At 43.8% G+C, this 15,735-nt stretch overlaps 1 protein-coding gene and 2 long non-coding RNA genes across 3 annotated transcripts; all 3 read right to left on the bottom strand.

Moving 5' to 3' along the window:
• Positions 586 to 1,305, bottom strand: LOC109947953. Its single transcript, XR_002270748.1, has 3 exons — positions 1,283 to 1,305; positions 1,058 to 1,200; positions 586 to 631 (listed from the first exon to the last, which is right to left on the bottom strand). It is a non-coding gene; the product is annotated as an uncharacterized LOC109947953 (long non-coding RNA).
• Positions 1,720 to 2,099, bottom strand: LOC109948983. The gene is made up of 3 exons (XR_002271473.1): positions 2,055 to 2,099; positions 1,852 to 1,947; positions 1,720 to 1,731 (listed from the first exon to the last, which is right to left on the bottom strand). It is a non-coding gene; the product is annotated as an uncharacterized LOC109948983 (long non-coding RNA).
• On the bottom strand, positions 3,930 to 5,271 carry LOC109946794. Its single transcript, XM_020555628.1, has 2 exons — positions 5,259 to 5,271; positions 3,930 to 4,741 (listed from the first exon to the last, which is right to left on the bottom strand). The coding sequence occupies exons 1-2, from the start codon at positions 5,269 to 5,271 to the stop codon at positions 3,930 to 3,932; spliced, it is 825 nt and encodes a 274-aa protein (XP_020411217.1).

Raw genomic sequence — 15,735 nt, forward strand, 5'->3', positions numbered from 1 at the left:
CCAGCCGAGCGTTAATGAAAATGTTTGTGCTAACCAACCCTGACATTTCCATGCGGATCGGATTTAAAAAATGCATATACAAAACAAAGTATTCAACCTAACTAAACTAAACTAAACAGTCGACAATGCACTGTCGTCTCATGTTTACAGGTCCATGACATAGCCACCCAATATATACTTTCAACTGTCACGAAAAAGAACACCCTAATATATTGCCAAATGAGAGTCGAATATTTCGCTATAGTGGCGATAAAATAATGGAAAAAGGCTACAATGTGGGTGGCCCCAAAAAATTGCATTTCGCTGCAACTTGTGCCAAATGATGGATTTACAATCTCTGTTAAGCACAGAATGTCAACAATTAGTTGTAACAAAGGAAAGTGAATACAGCCCTTCTACCATGGAAGACAAGTACAGTTGAATTCCGTTACATAAATGAACACCCTGCAACAAACTACAAAATCACCCCACTTTATCGCGTGGTGTGCAAAATGTCAAAAATTGTGCCATGTTACGCAAAAACTCATATTCAGTTTCAATATTCACAATACGACAAAACAGCCTGCAACTTCTTTCACATACATATACAGAATCTGAGATGTCAATATGGGTATGAAGCTCGAAGGACCACCTGCAGAAGGAGGACATATGTGCCACTTCAGCGTTCATATAAAGGGAAAATGAGATGTCATAAGACATGTTCAATTTGAAGAATTAATTGTTTGAACCTTTCATAAAGAACATGAAACAAGTTTTGGATTAGACACAGTCGGAGTTTAGAACATATGACATACGTAAATCAGATGCCAGTTGCGAAACATTGACATTATCATCTATAGTGTTCAAATCCCCAATACCCTAAACTTTGATGCACAAAAGTAGCCATTTTTATTCATCACAGTTGGACAAGTTCCGAACATAATGTAAGTTATCTTAAATGAACATTGACGTCACAGGTGAGTACGTACGACGTAACTACAATGAAGTAAATAACAACGCAATTCCAAAGGCAATAGTTAACAATAAAGCAGCAATGAGGTTAGATTAGGACTTTTACCTCATACATAGGCCTCCCCCCTGAAAGCCTCGATTGCAAGCTTCAATCGGTAGTAGCCAAACTTCGATGGGTCAATGGTATGTAAAGGAATGCCGGCACTAAGGTACTCAATATATTTGACTGTCATAATGCCACATGAAGTACTGTCCACCCGAGCAGTAGACAAGTTAGAAGTGCACGTATTGATAACATCCGATTATGGTGCTTTAAAAGAACACAGCTTACCCATCACTTTGTTGAGGAACATCAGAAATTCTGCAAATTGTGAATGGGTTAAAGTTTGACATGTCAGTCCCCTTTCTCTTCACCGCTTCAACCTCCGATTTCTCATAAAACCTCATTTCATGCAGCACCTTTGCAAGCGTATGGGTAATAGGCTCCATGAATCAGACAAGCATACTGTTGGAGGTAAAATCAGAATACGAGTCATAGACAGTGACAGTATGTCGCACAAAGTCGACTTCTACTGCTACCCAATGGGACTGTCGAACATTATACGGGAGATAGACCTTGCGCACTTTCGTCCACGCTTGCGCATACCCATGTTGCCATGACCCATTGACAAAGTGGTGTACATTTTTGAGGTAGTTAGGCGGAGGGTCAACGGTCCTTGAAGCATATTGTTTCCTCGTGACTCGTTTGCCACTTGGCATTGCAAACGACTGTAAAAATTGCTGCAACCAAGTGTGAAAGACACGTTATATAAACCCGAACCAAAGCACCAAAAGGAGAGATCTACATGACTCCTACCAATGCAAGAACTGCAGTGACACATAATATGGATACAATCATACCTGCAGACAAAACTCGGCGGTTGTCCACTCCCTTCCAAATAGTTGAGGATGAGAGAGTTGTCTTTTGCGTATTAGAAACATGGCCATGTCAAGGTGCTGCTATTTCAGAACACAACAATGGTGTCAAGATGACAACAAATGACACATAGTCAATGTCATCAAATAAGAGATTGATCGAAATAAAGCCGGGTTCAAATTGTTACCCTCGAGCTCATCCATGCAGTTTCATCTATCAGTTTGTAAAAAAAGCTGCCCCAACTTCAAATGGTTCGAGCTCCAGCTCCGCACTAAAAAACCAACACTTGCAAAGGTAAATTGAAATATAATAGACAAGTGGAACACCTTGTATAATATGACAATAACACACACATGTATAGTATAGCTGCGTATAAATTGTTTGCATACATCAAAAAACAAGTATCTTGGTTTTGCCAAGATACAAATCCTAACCTGATGTCAGTTTTCCAAGCCCTGCAAACTTGTATGATAGCCTTCACATCGTCCATGGCCACGGGTTTTGTCGGATCAAAACGGGGCTGAGGTGTCTGTGCATGCAAATCAGTAACCTTCCTCTTTTTCCTGGAGGGATCGGTGAATGGTCTCAACAATGGTGTCGCAGCCCGCTTAAGTCTGCACCCTTTGCCTTCAGCATCTGGTTTCCGAACCGTGGCAGTAGCCTCGTTGTCCCCTTCATCACCAACCAGACTTATGTTACATTTCATGGGAGGCCTGACCTTGCATCCCACCCCCTCAATTTCTATCTTCTTCCAATCCTCTAACAAATGTAACATTGTTTTACAAATAACTCTATACCCATTCCCATCTTCTGGAGTAGGAAGGAGGGCATCTTCAACACTAGGAAGCTTCACATCTTCAGAGGTAGGAACCTTGTGAGGTTGTTGGTCCACTTGCCTCTCACGAACTGAAGTTTCAATTTCAGTGTCTATGACTTCCATGGCTGGGAAGGGTTCCACTCCATTAGCAGGGACTTCCGCTTCCCTTGCAGCCCCTTCTATATGCATGGCTGGAAAGCCTTCCACTCCATCACCACAGACTGCTGCTTCCATTTCACCCCGTTCTGTATGCATGCTTGGGAAGGCTTCTACTCCATCAGCTGGAACTTGAGTGTCCATTTTAGGTGCTGCTGTAGTCGGACTAGTAGGTTCATTGAAGGGTGACACTTCATTCTGCCCTCCTTCATTCATCTGAGCAGTACAGACTTCCTCATGCCCTTCTCCACCATAATTTTTTTTTAACTCCTCCATCTCCAACTTAAAATAATGTTCGACTGCAGCAATTTTTAGGGTCAAATCCCGAATAGCGTTTTTATTTCTGTCACACTCGTTCTCATGCTTGAAACAGTTCTTCTGTACAATAGCTTCCAAGTCACGAACTCTGTTCCTAAGCCCCCGATTTGAACTACGTAGCTTTTCCAACTGATCCTTAGTGCTTCGTAATTGATGCTTCAAACTGCGAACGTCATTAACAGACCCTTTGCCCTGCATACAGTTATACTGCAACAGTTAGAAAGCTTACCAAAAACCAGGAAACTATTTCCACTTCATTCCTATCGTATTCGCAATATTTTCACAACATTGGAAAGAGGTCATGCTCACCTTAGAAGAGGAGGGAAGGGTAGCTGTTTCCTCAACATCCGCGTCTTTTTCTTCACTAGAATTGCCGGTTTTTTCTTCGGCCTCATCCCCAAATAATTCAACAATTTCTTCTTCGTTGTCATCATCACCCCAACTCCAGTAAGGTTGTTGCTTCTCAATATCTGTTGGCCGGAGAAGTTGCACATCAACCTCCAATTGAACACATAAAAAAAAAAATCAGTGAACTTTGTACTTTTTTCTAATCATAACATGACTAATACAAACAAATCTAACCTCAAAGTTTTCAAAAACCTGACTCATAACCTCCCGAAAACGGGCCACCGTGTTGCTCCTCCAATGTAATATTCGAGGGATGTGACTATTGTCTTCATGGACCGTGAAATGCAATGCTTCCAATGCTGGGAACACTTCAAAAGCCCAAATCTGTTCACAACAATGAAACATCAATATCTGTAAATGTATTTACATAAAATAGTTAATTGCTGGATATGTGTTCACTTGAAGAGCGAAGCCAAACCCCCTTATGATGTACTCTCTTGGTCTACCACTTCGCATTCTTGTCTGCGCTCTCTTTCCACTTTGTTTGGGCATTTTTCTTTTTTGGGGCACTTTCACTCGTTGGTATTCAGCACAAACTGCCCTCAACAGTGAAGCATTTGTCATTGCATATGACACTGCGCCCCATGGATACTTGTCAAACTCCTCTAGGTCTTCAGCCAACTTCAAATAACGCATGTCAATAAGCACATGCTTTTCACTACCCAATAGAACAAAAATGGCAAAATAGACCATTCCAAGCTTTAACGCATCCTCATCATCTGTGCACTCGATGAAGACGGTGTGTAGGTCCGAAAGGGTGGCAGGTTTATTGCTGCTGAAGTATTTTCGCTTCAACGAGCAATTTTCATTTGTCGCCTTCGGAATGAAAGGGAGCTTTTCGAACCTTAGCCCCGTGATGAGGCAAAATTGTTGGGCTGTGAATTGTATCAACTTGTTACCCACAATGAATTTTATCCCGTTCACCTGTGTAACTGTCTTAGGATCAGCCTTCCTCATCAACAGGCCGTGGACAATTTGTGAATTCCACTTGAGGTCCTCTATCAGTAATAGATGACCAAAACAACTTCCCTCGAACCTCTGTAACTGCTGCGTATTGAACTTCGCCTTTATTGTTGTAATGGCGGTCCTTGTGTGTGAAAGGGCAAATGGCTTTCCTTCGTACTTCTCATCCTCAGGAATCATAAGCTTTGCTTTACAAGCCAATCTCAAGTTCCCTGCACAACAACATCATACATATGGATCATTGGTTACCCATATTTCATACGTACATTACTCAAACTAATACTTTCAACCCATTTTGATATATGTATATACATATGACAAAACCATAAATGTTTGTAAGCCTCTTTTCTACTCTCCAACTCTCTCCACACTCTCCTCTTATCTACATTCCCTTCTACCAAATGTACATCCCATTCCATCCAAAAACCAAATACCACCCAAGTCTGAAAACAATTTCATCAACCACGGATCCACTTCATACAGGGTTTGGGCGAAATGGCTACAATAATTACTCCAAATGCATCAATGCCTACTACAATCTACTCATGACCATAGTTATATACATGTCTAGTCATATGCAATACAGTACCACACATGGAACATCAGTATTCACAGTTATGGACTCTGTGTGCAAACTAGACACGTCAAAATGTTACTGCAACTGCAACTGCTAAACCTAGATGGATGAACATGCAATTTCTAAACAGATACTGAAGCCCCATAAAATACCATTTTCAGACATATATCACAAGCTGCAAGCAAGGAATAACAACACAATTTAGCAGGTTTTATACCACAGGGAAGAGAAAATTTCCACACCAACTAACTTTAGTATTTCAAAATCACATAATTAACCATTAACACTGGAAGGGTGCAAAATATGCTACTACGTGCTGAAACACCAATGATACCAACAATTTTACTTCTGCATTATTACTCAACAGCTAATTCAGGGCCTACTGAGGTAATGGTGTGTTATAATGGAATAGCCATTGCCACCAGAATATTTTCCCACACTAAATATGACTCATAAAATGGAAGTCAAAACAAGCATCACAAACGAACCAATCCTAGATGACAAATAGCAATTTCTCGTCCATAGAGCAAACTCAATACACCAATACAAGTTTGATCCCAGCATGATCTAATTCATAGTTAAATTACATTATTATTGCAATCTCTCTAATTACTAAACTTCACAAATTCAGTCACAGGTTAGTGAAATTTTCCTTCTCAAATGATAACCATACAAAAACACAAACTAGTCAATAACAAATACAAAACCCACCTTAGAATCACTCCTTCTCTGCACAGAACCCAATTCGAAAATCCCAGCAACACCTACAGCAAATCGCGACTTTTGTCTGTCACAGGATTGAGAAGGAGGAGGACGTTTGTGAACAAAGTCATAACCGAAACCAAAATTTAGGGTTTTTTTAGGCCTTGAAGGAGCAGAGGAGAAGAGACCGACGTCGATTCAAGACTCGAAACTAGAGGGAACTGAGACACCGTCAAGAACCCCCTCACCAAACCCTAACATTGCCTGCAGAGAGAGAACGACAGAGTGCTGCTTAGGTTTTCGTGACAGCGGGAGAAATAGAGTGGTGGTGGTCGATGGACACAGAAACTGCCGAGAGAGGAAGAGAACCGTGACAGCGGGAGAAATAGAGTGGTGGTGGTCGATGGACACATAAACCGCCGAGAGAGGAAGAGAACCGTGACAGAGAGCTGAGAAAGGGAGAGAAGCCAGAAGCGTTAGGTCGGCAATCAAAGGCCAATAACTCCCCAATACATGTGCTTTTATATGGAGGGCAGTTTGGTCATTTCACGTTCACAAGTGATTATATCAGAACACAATTTGTAACCTGATCATTTCAGAACACCACTTGTGAAAACTGATTATATCAGCATATTTCCCTAGAAATTATGCGATTGCACGATCGTGGTCAATCCGGTACCCGGGCACCAGTTGACCCGCAGGAGGGACCTTCAAGAGGTCCAGCTAGCACGGACTACCAGTAAGTGGACTCTTTATTTTTATAAATGAATTTAAGCAATTCAGTTTCAATTATAGTATTTGATCTTGAATAAATTTTATTCTAATATTAGTGTTATAAGCTGTTTTATGCTTTTGAATATTTTATTTTGCATGCTGCCGAGTGTAATACCCTTTAACGGATATAGAAAAAGAAATTCTAGTTAATGATCAGATAAATGGCAGCATAATTTGAAAGGTTACAGAAACTTTATATTTTCCTGAACCGCCTTGTACCCAAATATTAAATGTTGCCTTCGGATTATATTGGTTGCCTTCAGTTTTGTCAGTATGCTTGACAGTTGCGCCACGAGTTCCTTGTACTCGAATTCGTGTGGAGCGAGTTATGCGGATCAGGTGGACTACGGTCCCCTGAATCCTGCGAGTTGCGGCTCGGACTGACCTCGTGTCACTGAGACCTGCGAGTACGTGTCACCCATGGTGATGCAGGGAATTGACGGATATTAGGAATTGACGGAAATAAGGGGTACACCTAGATGGTAGTTTTAAACTGTTTTCAATGCCTTAAGAAATTAATGTTGACCATGAGTATGATTGGCTTTATACGTGCATAATTATGTGAGTGCATTGATTTCAGAAATAAAAAGAATAATTTATTTTGTATAACTGTTTTTACAGTAGGGTTAGTATGTTTATATGCTATTTTCTGAACTTTATTTTTGGGTCCACTCACCCTTTTTACTGTTTTGTGCCTCCAGGCAATAGGCGTGCACAGGAATCCACCACCGGGCCGTTTTCCATCTTCTGTGCCTTCCTTTTGATGTAGGACTTTTTGTTTTGTAAAAGGATTAACTCCTTTGTAAATTCTTAGTAACTGCTCTGATGTTTTGCCCTAGACTTAGAATTGAACTGTTGGAATGTATATATACGTATGCTGGCAGTTGGTTGTATATATATATACTTGTTTGGCATGTGTAAATGTTTGGGTATTGAGCCAGTTACAAGGGAAACTCTGCCGGTTTTTCGGTAGAAGTCAACCTTGTTATTTTATCGTGCTTTGCATAGAATGGCAATTAGGTCATTTGTGCCCGACATCAGCTAGGTGTCGGACACACACAGGGTCCGGCTCGGATTCCAAAGCGGAATTTGGATCGGGTACTGTCAACTTGGTATCAGAGCGTTAGGTTTAATTTCCTGTAGACTTTGCACTTTGTACATTCCCATTTTCCTGAAAATCTGTTTCTTGTGACAGTAAAGATGGGCCCTAAGCGTGGTGGTGTCCGTAGAGGGACTTAGACAGTCGTCCCAACATAGGGGACAGGATCCCCAGCTAGGGCAGGAGAAAGTTCCTGTTCCTGCACCGGTACCTGAACCGGTAGAGCAGTCTGTTGTTGGAGGCCCGTCAGGAGCCGTACCTGCTGTGCCTACTATGCTGGGAGATCCCAACTTCCAGCAGACTTTAGAGTTGTTGACTCAGGCTTTAGCCAGGACTGGGCAGCCCAGAGATCCCTCCCAGGGATATGCTGATCAAGCTAAGAGGATTGGGGCCATTGATTTTGATGGTGATGGTAACCCAGCGGTAGCTGAGGAAAGGATAGAAAGGATGGAGCGGATCATGGATGTCATGGATGTTCCACAGAACTGCAAGGTTCCTCTGGCTACCTTCTTCTTGATCAGAAATGCCAGACATTAGTGGGACTCGGTTAAGAGGAGATATCGGGATCCTTTAGCCATTACGTGGCAAGTATTCAGAGCTGCATTTGACAGTCAATACTATCCACAAGCCTACCAAAATGTGAAGATGCAAGAGTTTTTATAGCTGGAACAGGGGATAATGACAGTATTAGAGTACGAGAAAAAGTTTAATGATTTGTCTAAGTATTGTCTTCTACTGGTGGAGGATGAAATCAAGAAGTGTCAACTTTTCACTATGGGGTTAAAGGCTTCCATTCAAGATATCGTGATCAGTCAGCAGTTGACTAACTTTGGTGATGTGGTGATGTCTGCCTCGTTGATTGAGAGCAGCCAGCTAATGGTCAGACCACGGGGTGAACCCCGTAGGCAACAGTTTGACATAGGCGGTCCTAGTCAGGGATCATCGAAGAGAGGCAGTTACAATCCTGGATCATCTAGTGGCCGCAATTACGGAGGATACCGACCTGGATTTAGTTCCAGTGGAGGTTCCAACCAAAGTGGTAGTTCTGGAAACCGCTCCGGGGGTAGTGCAGATAGGGGTACTATGAGACAGTTGCTGTCAGTATCTGGCAGGAGGAATGTGCCAAGTGTGGTAGGTACCATTCTGGGCCTTGCCAGCAGGGTACTACTGGATTTTATTATTGTGGACAGTCTGGAAATTTTCAGAAGGAATGCCCTCTGTTCCTTCAGAATAGAGAGACCACAGCTGCATCGACTCCGGGGACAGGTATGCAGGGTAGATCACAAGAGATACCACAGTTTGTGGAGGCTTCATCCAGTGGTGGAACCCAGACCAGTGTAGCTAGCCGAGGCAGCAGTCAGCAAAGGGGACGTGGTGGATGTTCCAAGGCCATAGGCAGAGTGTACAATATGTCCTAGCAGGAAGCACATGCATCACCTGATGTAATTACAGGTATTTTATCGGTCTTTGGAATTTCTGCTAGAGTTTTGATTGACCCTGGGGCTACGCACTCGTTTGTCATACCTAGTTTTGCCCACAATGCCAATGTAAGATTTTCAGCTCTGCAGACCGAACTGGCGATCTCTGTACCTACAGGAGAGATTTTGAGGGTAGGTACAGTCGAGATAGCATAGTAATGGTGGGAGATGTGTTTCTGAAGGCATATTTAATTCCTTTGGGAATGGTTTACTTAGATATCATTTTAGGGATGGATTGGTTGGCTAAACACCGTGCCTAAATAGATTGCTTCAGGAAAGAAGTTGTATTCAGTAGTCCCAGATGACCTGAAGTAACTTTTTATGGCCAACGCAGAGTGCTTCCATCTTGCCTCATTTCAGCTATGACGGCAAAATGGTTGCTCAGAAAAGGGTGCTCAGGATATATAACGCATGTAATTGATACTAGAGATAATGGGCTGAGATTAGAAGATATTCCAGTAGTACAGGAATTTCCAGATGTATTCCCCGAGGATCTTCCTGGATTACCTCCTCATCGGGAGATCGAGTTCATTATCGAGCTAGCTCCAGGAACAAATCCTATTTCTCAGGCACTGTACAGAATGGCGCCAACAGAGTTGAGGGAATTAAAGACTCAGTTGCAGGAGCTGGTAGATAAGGGTTTTATCCGACCTAGTTTTTCTCCTTGGGGCACTCCAGTGTTATTTGTTAAGAAAAAGGATGGCACCATGAGGCTATGTATTGACTACAGGGAGCTGAACAAGATCACAGTGCGGAATAGATATCCATTGCCTCGCATTGATGATTTGTTTGATCAGCTGAAGGGTGCCAAGGTATTTAGTAAAGATTGATTTGAGGTCTAGATATCATCAGTTACGGGTTAGAGAAGAGGATGTGCCTAAAACAGCGTTTCGAATGAGGTATGGGCATTATGAATTCCTGGTTATGCCATTTGGACTAACCAATGCGCCAGCTACATTTATGGACCTCATGAATAGAGTGTTTCGACGTTATTTAGATCGCTTCGTGACTGTGTTCATAGATGACATTCTGGTGTATTCTAAGAGTCATAAGGCACATATGAAGCACTTAAACATTGTGTTGAAGACTCTGAGAAAGAGGCAACTTTATGCCAAGTTCAGCAAGTGTCAGTTTTGGTTAGACAAACTTAGTTTCTTGGGGCATGTGATCTCTGCAAAGGGTATTTATGTTGATCCCCAAAAGATTGAAGCAGTAGTGTTCACCCGTTTTGGTGTTTACTCTTGAGGTGGAAGGGCGAAGTTCCCCACTGGCTTGGAGACCATTGGTTGGTCGACAAGTCAGCTTTCTTTGGTGTGTGAGCATGCCACTACTAGCGATGTAAATCCTAGCAGACTTCTTTTTAGAGTGGATAACTTGCGCCCCAAGTTACTGACTTCTAAAACAAATGATTGTGAATTTGGGTGAGGAATATCTCCCAAGTAAGTTCTTTTCTTGCCTCAGGCTGGTGAGGACTTTCATAATTTATCTCAGTATCAAATGGTTGTTCTGGCCAGAACAGATAATAATAAAGTGGACTGTTTTAGGCAGAACTGCCATTTACAAAATTAAGAAGGGAGAAATCAACTCTAGAAAGGCAAAAAGATGGCTGGAATCCCATTTCTGCCTGGGTAGAAATTTCTGATCCAGGCTGGACTGAGTATATCTGTGCTGGACTGAGCTGTCAACAACTTCAACTGCTTAGCTTCAGCTGTAAATCGATACCAAAGTTCAATTTTGGCAGAGCTTTAATCTACTTCAAGCCTTGGGAGGCTTTTGAGCGGGCAGAACTACGGCTTCTTCAGTCTGAAGGGGCAGAAGTGGCTATTTCCGAAGGTCTGGTAGGCTAGGGATTGCACTACGAGCGTTGTTCTGCTTGAGCAGGACTCTTTATAAGTTTGCTGAGGTCTCCACGTTTGTGAAAACTCAAACTCTGCTTGCCTTGGCTTTTGCTGAACCAAATTTGTAACGAGGGAGATCGAGTTTTAGAAGACTTATTTTCTAAGTCTGAACTTTGGAATTCTGATCTAAAGTTGGTTTCTCTTGGAATCCAAGTGAGCTTTTGGTTGTTTTTTTTGTTGTTTGTTTGTTTTGATTGATTGATGAATTGAGTGTCCGTTGCTTCCTTGCCTACCTTCGTTTTTATAAGAGACCCTCTTAGGGAGGTGGCTTTTGTTTAGATTTTAATAATGGGTGGTAAAAAGATCTCCTATAATGTAAAGTAGAAGGAATTCTTATCAATCATGGCAGATAGGCTCTCAGTAGTCACCTCCTAAAGCAGTCCCTTCCCTGGTTTCCTGGGTTGCAGTTTTCTATTTCAACCACCGCCATCGTCTGTGTGGGCTAAATTTTATGGCGGTTGGTTTTCTTTTGTATTTTCTAAACAACTCCCTGTTTCCCGTTCTAACTTGGAAAGCGTGACCCGTGAATTCCTTGGAAGATGGTGTATTGCTTTGGAGCAAAATCTCCGAATATAGATGGGTTTTGATCTTCTGTTGACAGTGTTTTAGAGATGTCCCTCTCATATTTTAACTTAGTTGGAATTGCTGACTTTTCAAAGCTGAGGTAGCCACGTGGGTGTGTTTTTTGTCCCTTGGGTTTGAACCCAACAAAAATTATGGGCTGATCCCTGAAGCCCAAATGATAGTTTGGTCTTTCTTGGGCTGGGGCCTTGTTTTTCCTGGCGTGAAGCCCAATCTGTCTGGATCCTAATTTTGTTATCCTCAAGCTTTTTGGGCTGGGCAGGTAATTTTACCATGGGCTTGTCTTTTGATTTTTGGCGTGCCAAATTTAGGCCCAAACAATGCCCCCTAAGTCTGAATCGTTTTGGAACTGGAACGGTTTCAGACTTAATGCTTTTTGCCATTAATTTGCGTGCCAGTCTTTTCCGTTTTTTAGCCCACGTCTGCCACGTCCGCCTACCGCGAACTAGAGCTCGTGGGAAAACGGCTAGTTTATTAGCTAGTTACTAGCTAATAATCATCAGGTGCCGTCCCATCTTCTTCTTCCCACATTTTCGAGCTTCTCTTTGAAAAGAAATTCAAATCCACCGCTTCTGAAAACCTAGCCCTTCCGACTCCGTTCTTCCGAGCTTTTCTTCGGGATTTCCATTGTTTCCTTCAGACCTTCCTTTTCTTTCACTCTCTCTCTGCTTCTTCCCTCGAATCAGAAATGTCCTTCCCCAAGGCCTCGTGCTCAGTCTTCTTCAGCTCCAATTCCTCCCGATTACATCACTGGGACCGGGATTGATGCTCATGCGATAGAAGTCAGGAGCAAGCTTCATCCTTTTGCCCAAAAGAACCTGGACGAGAATGTCCTTCATTTGTTCGAGAACACCCTGTTGTTAGGGCCTCACTGGTTTGGTCCTGTTCCGTCTGAGATGGCAGAATTGCTAAGAAAGGATGCCGAGGCTCCTTTGTGCTTTGAGAGTACTTCTGCCCTGGCTTCTTATTCTTGGGTTAGCAAGAATTTGAGCCGGTCCTTCCCGTCCAGCGATGTGAGGAACAGTCCGGTCAAATGGGCAGGCTGGATTGACAAACTTCTTCCGAGGTATGGGGGTCACTGGAGGAGAGCCGAGATTTATGACGCCATTCTCCTGTCCAAGCAGTCGATTAACAGAGATGAGAACCTGCTTGCCGCTGCTTTGTGCTTCTGGAATTCTGCCAGCAACACATTTGATTTCCGTGTGGGTTCTATGGCGCCAACCCTGCTGGATATGGCCCAGATCTTTGGGTTCAGGCCCCATGGTAGGCCTGTTGATGCTGTTGGAGATTATCACAGGCGAAAAAACCAAGAGAAAGTGGCCACTCCTTTCACTATCTCTTCAGCCACGATCAACCAGAACTGCTCCTTCTCCAATTATCTGAAGAAATTTAGTGCTGAGAAGGACAAGGATCAGCAACACATGTTGTTCCTTCTGTATTGGCTGAACCGGTTCGTTTTCCCCAATCGGTCTTCTGCAGTTCTGCTTGAGTACAGACATTTGGCATAAGCACTTCACAATCACACTGATGTGGGGCTTGGGCCTACGGTTCTGGCTCACCTTTTCAAGAACCTGCACACTGCCACCATGGAGAATCCATTGAACCTGTCGGCCCCTGGCGCATTCTGGATGATCCAGATTTGGCTGCAGGTCTATTTTCCAGAGCTAAGGTTCCCAGACATAGTTCTGCCTGAAGACCAAGTCCTGGCCCTTCCTCTGATATCGGCAGAAGTGCCCAAGCGTTCTCTTGAGGAGTTCTTGATGCTCTTTAGGCATTGTACAAAAAGGTCGGCAGCTCAGTGGCAAGTGGTGATCAGAAGGACCTATCCCTGGTTCCAGACCGGATTTCAGTTGTTCGAGGAGGAGCCAGAAGACGAGGCTGCCAAAACAGACTTCAGGAGGAAATTTCTGAGCATCACTCTGCCAAGAGATCTACCCCACGATGGGGGCAAACCCCCAAATTATCATCTGGGGGTAGAAGTCTATCATCCCAACTTCTGTGCAAGGCAGCTTGGCTGTCCTCAGCTCAGTCCGCTGAAATCCTATCGGAGTTGCAATCGGGCCTCCTCTTGGAGGGATGCAGATGATCTAGAGGTGCACAAGGATGCCCGGTGTGCAGTGAACAAAATCAACAACAGCACGGATGCTCTCTATCCCTCGTGGGAGCTGAATTCCTGCAGTTCCGCTGATTTTGACGCCTGGTGGAAAGCCAAATTCCAGGGTCTGCCTGCTTCTGTCACTGCCCTCAAGGTGCTTTTTGATGCTTGGGAAAACTGGCTCATCTTTGCGGATAGGGACGCCAAAACGCACATGGTCCAGACCATCAAAGACATCAATGCACAAATCATAGAAGGTAGATTTCTGATTCTGTCTGGGATTTGTTCTGTCTTGATGATCGCTTTCTAATGTCTATTCTGCCCATATCAGATCCTTCTCTGACAAACAACGTAGGTGGGCAATCTGTTCAGGCTGGAGAAGTGATTGGTAAGTTTTCCTTTTTAATTTGTTTCTTCTGTCTTTTCCTGCTGGATTGGTTTCTAATCTCTAACTCCTTGGTGCAGTCTCTTCTATTATTGCCGCTGGGGACTTGGAGCTTCCTTTTGCAGATGAAGAAGATGAGGTCCAGGCAGAACAAACCCTTACCGAGGCCGCTATTTCTGGCAGAAGAAAAAGAAAAGGACCTGCCTCTCCTTCGGACAATACCACGCGGCCTGGCATTTCAGGTAAGTTCGTGATGTTCCACCTATTCCTTTCAAATTTATTCTGACTTGCCTTCTTTTTCCTAATCTTTGCCTTTTGTTCTGTCCAGCTAAAAGTCCTTCCCCTCCTCCTACTAAGTTGAAAAAACTTAAAAAGAGGAGTGAAGTGGAGTATGTTGCCACAGAAGAAACCGCAGCAGTCCCTACCACTACTTCTGGGACAGATGAAGAGCTGCGAGAGGCTTTTGAGGAGGTGGAGCAGGAAAAAGAGCTGGAAGAGTTGGAAGGAGTGCCTCAGGAAAAGACAACAATGATGGAAGGAGAGGTGAGGTTTATTTTTGTGATTTGTATCAGTTCCCCTTTCGCCCCATTCCCTCCATCCTGACCCCTGTTCTGTAGGAGGAGATCCCTGCTGAGGTGATTGCAGAGAGCATTGCCTTGGCGCAGAGGCAACAAGGGGGTCCAAGGGCTGAGCTGACTAGCTCAGAACTGGCCTTATTTGAGGATGCCGAGGCAGAGCACTCTACTACCGCTCCAGCGGCTGAGGATCAGGCGAAGCTGTCTGCATCAGAGCCTGTGGATCAGGCAGAACTGTCTGTTGCAGTTCCGGAGGCTGAGGTGGAAACAACTGCCGCTGTTCCTATGGTCGTGGTAATTCTCTTCCTTACCTGTCCATATTTTCCTACAACTCTGCCTTGTTCTCCCTTTTTAACTATTGTAGCCTTTCCAGGTAGAAGTGCCTCAAGCTGTTGGCGTCCTGGCAGCGGTGACTAGCCCCCTGAAGCCTCCCATTGTTGCTGTAAGCTTTCATAACTTTTAGGCCCCTTATTTTCCACTTTCTGCCTGGTCTTAACTTATGCTTTCTTCTGCAGATGCCTATTCATTCCTTTCCAGGATCATCTGCCACGGCTTCTTTTGCTGATCCAGAACTGGAAGAGTTTGAAGCCATGGATCTAGATGCTCAATTGGATAGATTGGAGAAACTCAGCTCTCCTCCAGGCAGGGCAAAATCTAGGGCAGTGGAGGAGGCCATGGAGAGGTTGAAAATCTGGCAGTCCACTGAGCTGGAGTTTGACCAAGACTAGGATGCCTTTGATCAGCTGATGAAGGACTTGGACCTGCTACACAGACAGAACATGGCTCCGAAGCCTATTCTTGAGATGGGCCTAAGCTTAGCCAGAGATGTGCTCAAGTTGCATGATCGTTATGAGGATCTCAGGCCCACCTTCAAGACTTCTGAGTTCTGTAAGGCCACTCATGAAGCCAACCTAGCTGATTTTGCAAAGCAGAAAGCAGAACTGGACCAGATGGTGGCAGGATACAAGGAAGCCAGGGCTACCGTAGACAAGCTGGAGAAGCAAATTGAAGAGCTCCAAAAACAGCTGGCAGAGTGCAGGG

This window comes from Prunus persica, chromosome G1, assembly GCF_000346465.2.
Source record: "Prunus persica cultivar Lovell chromosome G1, Prunus_persica_NCBIv2, whole genome shotgun sequence".
In the NCBI taxonomy this organism is placed as follows: Eukaryota; Viridiplantae; Streptophyta; class Magnoliopsida; order Rosales; family Rosaceae; genus Prunus; species Prunus persica.